We start from the raw sequence: 13,483 nt of genomic DNA on the forward strand, positions 1-13,483 counted from the left end.
TCTTCAATTTAAGCCTGAATTTTGCTAAGGATCTCCTGATCTGAGAGCTCATGATCTGAGCCAGTCAGCTCATTTTTGCTGATAGTACAGTTTCTCCATCTTTGGCTGCAAAGAACATAATCAATCTGATTTCGATACTACTATTTGGTGATGTCCAAGTGTAGAGTCGTTTTTTGCATTGTTGGAAGAGTGTGTTTGCCATGACCAGTGTTTTCTTGTGTTGTATACTTTAAAATTTGAAAGATGCTGAATTAGCTCTTATCACTGTACTGTCATAAGCTTAAGCTAACAGGATAATGTGGTAGACCTAAACTTTCAGGATATTCATTATTTATTGAACACCTACATGCAATTTATTTATGTAGGCACTTGAGACTTAGATCCGTGCTTTCATGTGCTTTAGTCTTACATACAACTAACGTAACATACTGTGCTAATATTATATATTGTTAGCTAAAAAACACTTTAGAAAATGCAGAATGAAGGAAAACAGTGGGTTCCATTCAACAGAAAGGTGAAAACAGACCTTATTAAGAGGACACTGTCATGCAGATATCCAAAGCATTCCAAGCAAGGAAAATGGCCTAAATGCTGAGAGAACATTTGCTGTTGTTCAGTCACCAAGTCATGTCTGAGTCTTTGCGACCCCATGGACTGCAGCACTCCAGACCGCCCTTTCCCTAACTATCTCCCCGAGTTTGCCCAAGTTCATGTCCATTCAATCAGTGATGCCATCCAACAATCATCCTTCGTCACCCTCTTACGAATTTGAGAGGAACATGCCTGGACTGAAAAGGGAGGCCAGGGTACTTCCCTGGCGGTTCAGCGGTTAGGACTCCAAGCTCTCACTACTGAGAGTCCAGGTTCAATCCCTGGCCAGGGAACTAAGACCCTACAAGGCATGTGATGTAGCCGAAAATAATAAAAAGGAGGGCAAGAATGGCTGGAATGCAGTGAGCAAGGGAGAGAGGTACTGGGAGGTCTGGCCAGAGAGAAACTAGGAGCCAAATCACTGAGGAACATTTTAAGGACTGAAGCTTTACTCTAATAGGAATGGGGAGTCATAGCAGGACTTTGAACAGAGATATGACAGAAACTCTGACAGCTGTGCCAAGAACAGACTATAGGGAGGCAGGAGCAGAAAGCATGGAGACCTGTTAGGAACTCCTCCAGTAATACAGGCAAAAAATTAAAGTAGTGGGAGTGGTAATTAGGTTGTCACATTCTAGATATAGTAGACAAAAAGATTTCTTGCTGCACTGGACACAGGGTGTGAGAAGAGTCACTAATTTCAAAGTACTGGCCCTAAGCATTTGAAATGATGCTGATGCTAGATGTTGGGGCTCAGCAGGTGGTGGGGAATGCATAAGGGTAAAAGAATTCAGCCTTGGCATGTTATCTTTGAGATGCCTAGCAGACATTCCAGTAGAGATGTCTAGCTGCCAGTTAAGCCTCCAGCTGGAGAAAAAGGTCTGATTGAAGTCTAGTAAGGTTTAAATCCTCTAAAATCAAACAAATGTTCTCTGAAACTTAGATTTAAAAATAAAGCAGCCTAAAAGTCTTTTAGGTTTCTAAATCCTAATTTTAGTCAGATATCATTTGCTTTAAAGACCATCAAAATGGCAAAAAAAAAAAAAAAAAAAAAAAAACCACTATCCAGGAGGGTGGCTTAAAGATAAAATACCAACAGTCCAATTTCTGTTATATTGCATATATATGGATTATTATTCACACCATACACAATGGTTAACAAGTCATAAGTCAAACAAAAAAGACAAACTGCAAAGTCTTATAAAAACTGTGTTTTATTTTCAATACAAGATAAATACCATGCTCGTTACTAGTGCAGTTTAAAGGCCAACAATGGCCATATAGCAAACTGCTGAACAGTCACCTAAATGCTAAAGAAAGAAAAGACAGAAAGTAAACATTAAACACAAAATTGCAATTACAATCATTTTAATAAAATGGAATGAGCTTTTTAATAGAAGCTAATATGGAAGTCTATTTCTCATGGACATCAAAAAGATGTATTTATTTGATCAAATATCACCTTACCTTTTGCACAGAAATTTTATTGTGAAGTCACCATAGAGTCAATAGCTAAAATTTTAAGACTTTCTTTGGCCTTCTGGTATTAGATAAAATTATTTACAAACCGTGGTTCAGTAATTCACGTATACTGGTAATATGATACAATTTTTTGTTAAGGGCTTTCCATTAAAAATTGTAAAACAACTTTGTAAGGCTGTACAAGGCTGTAAACTACTTTGCTAATATATCATGGAATGAAGAGGAAGGAGGAATAATAGACCTTTTTTTTAAGGCTAAAGTCATCAATGTTATAGATGCATTCCTTAGAACACATTATGATTTACCCCAAAGGATCTTTTCCCATTAAATACCACCTGAGTACTACAATTTTCAAAGTAAAAAAATAAACATGAATTCACCATTTTAAAATAATTTAACTTACAAATGCTGGGAAGGACTATGCAGTAACAAGGAGACGAAAAGAACACATCTTCAAAATGAAATGTTTCCACTAAATGCAGGGTCTGTCCAATTATGAAACTGATGTAAAACATTTACATCTATGGCGGAGTTTTAGGATACTCCCACATGAAAAATTCTCTTAAGTATTTACTGTCTGCAGATACCGTTTCAAGATTTGTGTGACTTCAATTAAACTCTACTTAATATTTTTAAAAACTCCCATTACAAGAGGCTAATTAATATAGCAGGAAGTCTTTAAAACATTAAAATCTATATAAACCTAACCAAGTGTTTATATGTCCCATAAAAAACCATAATAGCTGCACATTCAGAGTGAATACCAACCACCTGAAACTTTAAAGAAATTGGTTAAGACAAACCTAAATCAATCCAAATACAATACAACTGCCTGACTATTGAGTATTTATAAAACTTCATTATTACTTCTTTCCGATTCTAAGAAAGAAGAGTATAAGAACTTCCTCCCAGAAGCCTAGACATTTTAAAACACATTTTCTATTTCAGCTTACAATAAATTATTTTAATCCTGAATCTTTTGAAATCTCTAAATCAAAAATCTCACATTACAAACACAAGGAATGCTATATGTAAGGCCACATCTTAATAAATTTATAATTTTTGGTTTAGTGTTTATTAAAAAATTAGTCTAAGGCTTCTAAGAGTCAAGTTGCTAAAAAAATAAAACATATACACCAGTGTTTAAACTGAAGGTTAATGTAGAAAACAACACCACAAATACTGTAGAACAGAAAAATAGAATGCTTTGCTACAAAAATCCCACTTAATATATTTCAGCACAGAAAATGTCTAATGTGTACAATGGATAAGCGTGCACTTAGAAGTACATACAACTACAGGAAACATTACAGATGGCCATGGGATGCAAATGAACTTAATGGATAAAATTTAAAAGGCAGTTATATGTAGAAGAGCTAGGATCTCAATACTGTGTTCTCAGTAAAGAATTAGAACATAAACTTCCTCTTAAAAAACAAGCTAATGCTTAAAACAAAAAAGTGAGGCCATCTTACAAAATACAGAAAACACAATGACCATTCAGGTATGGAAACCAAAATGTCGAGAGCACTGCAACAGAAAGTCTTGCAGTAGTATCTCATTGTATCAGACAGAAGGTATTTAGGCTATTGGCACATTCTAACACAGAAAGGAAAGAAAGTCTTTACCATTCCAACAATTTTCCTCTTTCACTATAAAATGTTATACAACATTGATTAAAACCGCCATGTTTATTTTAAGAACGGACCATAAACTGGTAGAAAACAAAGTAATATTCTCCATAGGAGAATGAACTGAAAATAAATACCTTAAGCTACAATCCATACGTTTTTTGTGAACTCCAAATTGTAGTTAACTGCTTAAGAATATTCTCGGTAAATGGGCTAAATTATGATCATTAGCCACTGCAACTTACTCCAAATCTTGCTTATGAAAATCGACAAAACACTCACAAATTTATACTGGAATATCCTTTCCAAAACCTATGTCCTTTAACCAAAAGCACTTTCAATTCAAAGGGTTGCTTCAGAAGCAATACCATTTAGGTGCTATATCACTCATTCATAACTTTACCAGCTGAAAGGAATGTGACTGCATAGCACTAATAAATGCTATGGCTTAAAATTAAACTCAAGTTTTGATTTCATAGCCATTACAATTATTATCAAAAAGAAATAAAAAAGATCTCTGGGACTTTTTTTTGGTGTCTATGTAAAGATTAATCTCTTTGGATTGTTTTTAACGTTAAAAAAGTTTTCAGTAACATCAGCCCATTAAAAAAGCGAGGGGGGAGGGAATGAAGAATAAAACAAAGCTTGCATTTTCACCTTTACTGCTATACATTCATGTATCAGATAAAGACTTTGCAAAAACTGGTCAAATCAAAAAGTTATTCCCTTTTGATGACATTTAAAAATAATAGACTAACAGCAAACAAGTATAGTACACTCACATTGTCTGCAACAAAAGTACGTAATGAGATCAGCCAAGCGGGGAGAATGATATAGAATGAGCAATTTAAAGGGTTCCACTGATTAAAAAAATGAAAACATATACGAAGGATTTAATTAGTATAAAACTTCCAGTTTTCATTTCAAGTTCAAGCACAGTTCCATTTTTAAACTTTTCAGAGAAAATTGTATCCTCATGGACATTTACTTACCTTTTAAACTATTAACTAATTTCCTTGTAATATTTATGTCCATACTTCTTCGCATTACGGCAATGTAATATTAAAAAAGCTAAGAAATAATAAAAACTAACAACACCTATACACAAAGCAAGAAAACTGATTTTGATACAACTCTCAAATGTTAAAAAGCCAACTACATTTTCAGCAAGATAGAACACTTAAAAAATCATTTCTGAGAGCAAATAGTTCTGATGAACACCAGTGATTCCATGCATAAACACCCTAATCACAAAATGTTTTAAAATAAAACTGGCAATATTCGGAACAGCTAATTCTATCAGAGCTAGTATGATAGTGGATAACATGAAAGTGAAGAACTGCAGCTCTCTGGAGGGCTTCTAAGGCTGCACGTTACATAATATCCAGGGTGCTTAAATTAGCATTGTCCTAAAATTTAGCTATACTTTACAACTGTGTATTATCAGAAGATCTCTCAAAGATAATTAGATTTTAAAAACATTAAAAACAAGCTGAAAGGTTTTAACTCAAATTTTTGAAGCAGTGATTCAGAATGACCTTCCTAAATTGACACTCTGCCTATGCTGATTAAGAACACATGCTAGCCAGGTGCTTTAAATGTGGGCTCATATGCAAGGCAGGTTTGGAAAAAACCTTTGATTAACTAGGTAATTTTAGCATGAATTAAACAGACTGCATGAATACACAGAACTCCTTAAACTGTGGAGACAGGTACACCTATAATCTCCCATTACACATACAGGAGAATACAACCCAATGTTAATAAGCCTCACACCCTTTAGAAGTGTATTTTCTGTAACTGGAAAATAAAACTAAGGCTTTCTTTACTCACATTTGTCTGCTGCACGGCTGCCTATATTTACATCGCCCATGGCTTCAAAAATAAACCATAAGCACTATCAATATAAAATAGCAAATAACCGCTGCATCAAATCAGAATTGTCAAAATATTTCTTCAATGCTAGCAGTTTACAATTAAGCGTTTCAATACATGTGTCTTGTAATTAAGCTGCATGACTGTAGCAAATCACTGTGGGTTTTTACTAAAACATTAAAATCACAAAATCTTTGTTGACCCCTAACACAATGACTGGATTGCTATGTCGTGAAATTTCAGTTTTTTACAAGTTTACATACCATTCAGCAAAGTCACAAGCTTAACTAGGTAAAAACAGCTAGAAAAGCAGAATATAGAAATATTAAATATCCAGGTAATCACCTATTCTAATATCAAAATCAAGGGCAAGAGACACTTAATTAGTATGTTTAATTCACTGAACGCAAGATTAGGTTGATGCATATCCAAAAACGCTATTGCAATGTTTTTTTTTTTTAACGACAGTATAAATGTCATAGTAACATTATCTTTAGATATTGCTGAACACAAGACTTTCCCTGAGGTGTAAACATCAAATAACTTGAACAGCTTTACACATCAGCCCCATTAAACAGTTTATTACAACACTACATCTATTGTAATCAAAGTGGTGCTGTTTACAGACATTATCATATGAACATGTTTTTAACAAGAACAAACTACTATAAAACAAGCATGTACTTGACTTTTTTTTTTTTCCAATTGCTTGCACATTATAATGGCCAAATGTATATAACCAGTAATAAAGTTGCAAAAGCTTTAACTTTTTAAATCACACAGGTTTCCTTCAAATAAAACAGTTAAGCAACATAAAAAATAAAAGTAGAGCTACTGGTTACCATTTATGCAGATTTGCTTTATTCAGATCTATTCCTGTTCATTTTATCCATGAATCCTTACAGGTTCAGTTCAATCACAAGAAGCAAACTGCTGGACAAGCGTCATTTTTCCAGAAGACTGTTTTGTCTTGGAAGGTGTTCCTCTTCCTTCAGCTGTAATGTGTCAAAATTTATGATGTAGATTTTGCTATTCCCCATAATACACAGAAAAACGCTGGCTTAACTATACATACACAGGTCGTGCATCTACTTCACTGTTACGTATTCTAACACAAGATAAGAATTAACTGAAACAGTAGCTGCCTTTGTGATGGAGAATGCTCCCAATTTATATGATGAGTAAAAGAGACATTCTGATTTCCTTCTTCTTAAGTATTATGCCTTATAAATTTAATGACTGAAACAAATGAAAATGTAGCAGCTACTGTTTCTGTGAAAATGGAAACATTTGTAAGTCATTTTCTAAAGTATTCATACTACAAAAATGGAAAATGCCTGTATGATTTTAATGTAAATATTTTTCATTCATCCACATAAATTCTATATAACTCATAAACAAATGAGAACTGAATATAAATGCAATAAATTATTTTACAAATTAGTTGTATTTGACAGTATACAGGAACTTCTGCAAATATAAATCAAACGGACCTCCATGTTACAAAACTTGTAAATATAAGCTCAGTATGCACATGTAAATATAATGACATTCACGTACAAATCTTTAGACATATACAAATTTATAACAGTACTGTCACTCTATTTCACCTATATCAAAATATCTAATGTATATAAACTAAGCCAAAACAAGCTAAATGGGAATCTACAAATTTCACTGAAAACTCACAAGAAGGAAAAAAAAAACCCAATAAATGAGATAAACTAAAATTTTAGGAATACATAAAAATGCAAACTTCAGGTAGAGGTTCACAAAGGAAACATATTCAATTAACGTGGTATTAGTGACCACTGAAACACCAGTTATTTGAAATATCAATTCCAAGAGAGCATGTCAATAAGATGATGTAAGAGGCAAAAGGGCACAATGTTTAGTGACAGTCTTCCATAAAATTAAGAAAACTACTTTTTGCTCTACAATTAAGAATAATTAGTATTCTGTCACAACTAACTATAAATTTTCTTTCATGTCCTTTCCTCCTCAACTAGGGTGTAAACATCTTAAGAGCATCAACACACATATTCACATTGCCTAACAGTAAAAAACTAAATTTTACAACTACAAAAGAGAAAAGCAGATACTATAATCCTGAAACTTTTAAACTATTTTTATTTGCCCTTATTTTTCATATAGATACTTAAGCCTTTTTTAATGCTAACTTTTACTGTACTTTATCTTATGTTGATAAAGCTTTTGGTGGAATTATTTCAGGGAAAAAAATCTGGAAGATGGCTGGCTTTCACATATCTTTACTACTTTTCAATATACTTAACAAACTGGTATTGAAGCATTTAAGAGAGACAAGGCATATATTCTAACCAAAAAAAAAATATATATATATATATTAATAGGAAATTCACAATTCTTACTATAAGAGAACGCTATCTCCCTAATTATTGTGTCATACTGAAAGGGTTAATTAAGAAGGAAAAATTAAGTCACAATGAGCACAACAAAAATACCCAACCCTTCCAAAAACCATATGGCATATTCTGCAATTTTATATCATTCCGAATGGAGAAGTTCTATTACTTTATATGTAAAGAATCCTGTTTGTGAAATTACAACATGTATCTTTAGGATGAATACATTTATTGTTTGCTTTAAAGATAAGACTTTTACTACTAATAAATCTCTAATTTTCACCATACAAACATAAAATCTGGGGGATAATCGGACAGTTTTTATTTCTATTTCTGAACACTTTACATGTATCCATTTGGAAATACAAATTTTACAATCTCAAAAAAAGGCAAAATTGAAGGCAATACAACCCATTTCCAATAACCCAATTCCATATTATAGTCTCAAATTTCTAGGCAGAAATCTACATAAACAAAGATATAAAAAAAGAAGCTTAAAAGTAACAAATACATTCAGTGGTCATATTTTCAGAATACCATGCAGTCAAATCTATAACGTCAAAACTACACAATGTCTTGCTTTAGCTATCAGTTATAGAAGGAAGATCTATGTAAACAGATGTAAAAAAAACTGAGACAGATGGAATCTACGGCCCTTTAATGAGTATATAAACTGATCACTAAGTTAAAATTTCGATACAGAGAAGCACCTGCATTTTGAGATAAGCCCAAGAATGATGGTGTGGGTACCCTATCCCTTCTCCAGGGGACCTTCCCAACCCAGGAATCAAACAGGGGTCTCCTGCGTTACACACAGATTCTTTACCAGCTGAGTTACCAGGGAATCCCGAGATAATTTAAGATCAAGCCAGTATTAACAACTCAAATAATGAATGCTTCTGTTAGAAATTTACCCAAGAAAATTTACTGGTATCAATTACTTCATCTTTCAAGTAAAAGATTCAAATATATATTAGATATGGATCTTTTACAGGTTTTCACATTAATATACTGAATTTGAAGGATTCTAATTTATTAACTCAGTGTAACAAAGTTCACTTTTAATCTGAAAATTTCTTGATGAGAGAAATGGAGATGAGGTGGGCAGAAGACAGAGAAATAACTAAATACAACTCTTTAAAATCAACATCCCTTCTCACATTGACTAGAACATAGTACACAAAATCTTGTTTATGGTAGATATTTACAAAAAACTCCCTTACTACCAAAACATTTTGTACTTTCATCTTTCCACTTCTAGAGACAGTACTTACCTCATTTTAACTAACGAATTTTATTACACTATGAAATATAACATGACTGCTGCTCCAGGCAGTCCACTAAATGGCACAAATAAACTTCACAAAGAATACTCATCTTTGCTCCAGAATCTGAGAAAATGGCCATTTTAAAATAAGCTGTGATTTAGATTTCACTGTGAGAGTTAAAACATGCTACCACCAAGGCATATTATATTAGTAAATCTGAATAGCATACATGACACCCTTACTCCTTTTTTAGTTATTAGGCTTCTCTTAAACAATGCTAACTGTTCATTCTAATTAAGTATTTATTCAAAAGAATCTAATTCACAAACTAAACCAATGGTAGCAAGTTTTACACTGAAATGAAGGTGAGAGATCAAGGTGACTCACATTGGTACTGATTTTTTTTTTTTTAAAGAAACAGGGATCATTAATTATTTGTAAATAAAACCATATTCTTAAACCACAGTGAGCAAAACACACTACACATACATTCTAGGGATCACTTACTACCTTATTTTCACTGCAATTAACATACCTGTATAGTCACACAGCTTTTGCTAATAATACTAAAAGCAAGGAAAATTAAAAGTGAGAGGCAGCATATCCAGAGAAGCAGTTAGAATATACAGGGAGACCATAAACACAGGTATGGGTAATATTAGTCTGATCTCAGATGACCTAAGAATTGCAGAAATAATTTTTAAATCTCATCACCAGTATCATTCATCAGATAATTAGAAGTATTTAATTTCCACCTAAGACTCAAAGTAACACTAACTCTTAAGGAGATAAAACATCTTAACCTTTAAAAAAGAACATTCGATTCCTTTGGCTTTTTTGGTTTGTTTTTCCCAAATTAATGCAAAGCTAAAAAACTGAGTAAAGAATGCAAAACACCCTAAATCTTGTACAATCACAACAAAATCTAAGATCATAATATTTATGATAGGAGAAGAGAAACCATATAGCAAAGGAAAGTATAATTATTTAACCTATTCCCCATACATGATGCTTAAAAATCTAATCAAAGGAATGGATAATGATTTGAGAATGTGTCAAGTCCTGTGTCGGGGAGACGAAAAGCATGAATAGAAAGTATTTCTTAAATATCCTTTCATTAATCTTCAGTATACAAACAAAAGCAAAACCATTAACAGAAATTTGCTAAGCAGCGTTGTTCCCAACAAGTAATAACAGAAACATGAAAGAAAATAACTATGAAAATAAAATTTTTTCTGTAAAAACCATACAATATTAAAAACACTGAACTACTTTTGTTTTGCTCAGAGTGGTCTGAGAATTGAGGCAGAAATTACAGAATATAAAGCACAATATATTTACATGCTGAAATTCACAATATTGATATTCTCATTAAAATATTATATATTTGAACTTAGATATTAAATGCTTTTAGAAAAACTAATACATTTTTTAAATGAGAGAATGCAGTTAACATTACCAACAGTTCAAACACAAAAAAATTAAGATGGGACAGACATTAACAGCTTGCCAACATCATTAAGTTTCCAGTTAAATTAAGAACTTGCCCTTTTAGCCATTCATCACTTTAATAATAGGTCACATTATTGTTTTATTTGTATACAGACTTAACAGTGACATTCACTTCAGCTTCCAAATTACTCTTATTCCATTTAGTCCATTTAAGGTTTACATAAAAGTTCAAAAGGACTCATATTTTAAAACTTCTAAAAAAGGTCAATAGACCTTATTTTGATGGTGATTAAATGTGCAAATAGTTTTTATTTGCTTAAGAAAGTTTTTCACTTGGATATATTTAATCCCAATTCCCTCCCCACCCCATTTATTCCATGTCTACATCAGCAATAAATACTTTTTGGTATATAGCAAAGGTACAATATTCCAGGTTAACAAAATTTTTTGCACTGGAAATGCGTATGTAAAATTTTGCTTGGATGAAGGCACATAACAATATTACAACTCAATTCTGATTATAATGTACAAACAAAACATGGGAATTTTGGTATGGTACACATCAGCGATTAAGAAAAAATGCCGACAATATTTAGTTTGCAAGTTAAGAATTCATAGTTAATGTCTGAATGTAATGAAACTCAAACCATGATATAGTTAGGTGTACCCATTACTGGAATGTAATGTTAGTTAATTCAAGGTATTTAAAATTAACAATGGACTTTTCAGAAAGAGTTTACCTACCTATCTATGCTAGTTTAACTAAAACTATTAAGAAAGCCTATTAATTAACTTTGGATATAAACTGGTTCAGAATGCCCCCAATGGGCATGTCCAGTCCTGGAGAAGACTGAAAAGCTATGCAAGTTCCATTCTCATGACCCCAGTTAACTAGAAGCTTGCTGGTAACTGACAAAGTCTAAGTAAAAATATAACTTGAAGGACCTGTATCTTACTTTAAATGAAATGGCTGATGAACATTAAGCATTTCACTAAAGTGGCCATAATTCACCTAAAGCAACTGATGAGCACTGGGAATTTTTTTTAAGATGGGATTAGGCCCATTCAACTTGGGGAGAGGAAGGGGACTACATCTAAAAAATCTAATGTTTAATTTTACATGACACAATATTCAATTCTTACATCCAAGAACAGTATCAATTCCAAGAAGCTTAGTTTTAGAAGTAAAAAAAATTTTGCCTTAAAATGTTTTGAAAATTGTATTAAGTTTATAATACAGTACATGGAGAACTATTTTTAAATTACAGTTTACTATATATTCAAGATGCATATTCAAAATCCAAGGAAAAGTATTAAAATTTGCCTTTTCCCTTCAAAAAGCTCTTAAAACTGTAAATAATATAACTTATCTGTAAACCACAAAAATAAGATTTACATTGCTTGTTTTCTAAGTAGTATTACTTAAAAAAGGATCTCATTTGTTAAAATATATCTACTTAAAGAAACTGCTACTCTGTCACAGAATTACATACAAGTCTTTGGTTTTGCTCATAACAATTTAAACACTAATAATTACTGAACTTTCAGTATTTCCCAATTTTAGTTATGGAAAATAATCATGTAAAGAATAGTAACCTATAAGGGATTTGTTTCAGTCTAACTTAATTTGGATATGCCACCAGCCTATGAAGAAAAGAACTCTGTTTACAGAATAACTTTTGTGCCACATGCACAAGCCTTACAGTGCCCTCCTCCCACTCTTCACATGAATAATGCCGTTCACAAATAGGAAAATAAAGTCACACGTGAAAATGAAGTATAAACAGACAACTCTTCCCGCTTTATGAAAAATGTACACAGTAGTTTTTAAATACAGAAAAAAAAAGACAATGATTATGGTTTATGAATGAAACATCAAATAAAATTGCTTCAAGGTTATTCTAACCTGAGATGTATGATTTGATACAACTTAAAATTCTCTATATGGAATATCTGAATTCATTTTAACTGAGTAACTTTCTTATCTTCTTCGCAAATCAAAGAATACTGTTTCTTTTCTTTTAAAAACAAAGCCCAGATGGCAGGAAAAGTGTCTTTTCTTAAAAAAAGTTTTTCTCAATGCTAACAAACCACCTTCCAACTAGCAACAAGTGTCAGATTGTCTATAAAATTTTTAGGAATAAATAAAGTTAGTTCAAGGAGAGAAACTTTAAATTTATTTTAAGTCCAAGCATATTATAGTAAGAATTAATTCATCCTTTATATTTTAAATCACATGCAAACTATGTATGTGATTAAGAGAATCCCAATTTTTAGATTTTAGAAGTAGACAATGAGTCCTCTTGATTATTTTCTTGCTTTCTTAGGATCATTAACAGTCTGAAACCTAAAAGCTGTTAACTCAAGCAAGCAATATTTAAGGATAAGAGGTCAAAATGTTTACCTGTCATTACTCACCTGTCATTTACCTCAGATGATTCCAGAAGATTAAATTCAGAACAAGTAGTTGGACGATATAAAATGTGGGTATATACTGTATAAACAATAGCCTTGGAGTTATAATTACTATTAATAATAGGTATGCTAAAACCAACAGGAACAAGGAATACCCACCTTCTAACGATGACGATACTCGCGCTCTCGGTCACGCTCTCGATCCCGGTCTCGGTCCCGGTCCCGGTGTCTCTCTCGTTCTCGGCTTCTCTCTCTGTAATAATCATCATGGCGATCTCTACTGCGGGATTTATGACGACGACTCTTTTCTCGTGATCTACTATGATCCCTTTCTCTTGATCGTTCACGTCTTCTAAAAGAAATTACTGGATTAATGCTCTCCATA

The 13,483-nt window shown here is 32.5% G+C and overlaps 1 protein-coding gene across 8 annotated transcripts in view; it reads right to left on the bottom strand.

The window, feature by feature from the left end:
* Nucleotides 1-1,787: 1,787 nt before the first annotated feature.
* Nucleotides 1,788-13,483, bottom strand: part of CPSF6 (cleavage and polyadenylation specific factor 6) — a 32,694-nt gene continuing 20,998 nt past the window's right edge. For 2 of the 8 annotated variants that reach the window (XM_069584605.1, XM_069584601.1), the window contains 2 exons: nt 13,258-13,447; nt 1,788-6,574 (listed from right to left, as the gene is read on the bottom strand). In XM_069584605.1, the coding sequence (XP_069440706.1) occupies nt 13,261-13,447 (187 nt within the window). In that variant the 3' untranslated portion in view covers nt 1,788-6,574; nt 13,258-13,260. Of the gene's footprint in view, nt 6,575-11,599; nt 13,178-13,257; nt 13,451-13,483 lie in introns of those variants that run through there. The other 6 variants (XM_069584603.1, XM_069584599.1, XM_069584606.1 and 3 more) reach the window with 3 other exon arrangements.

Source organism: Ovis canadensis, chromosome 3 (genome assembly GCF_042477335.2).
Source record: "Ovis canadensis isolate MfBH-ARS-UI-01 breed Bighorn chromosome 3, ARS-UI_OviCan_v2, whole genome shotgun sequence".
Taxonomy (NCBI): domain Eukaryota; kingdom Metazoa; phylum Chordata; class Mammalia; order Artiodactyla; family Bovidae; genus Ovis; species Ovis canadensis.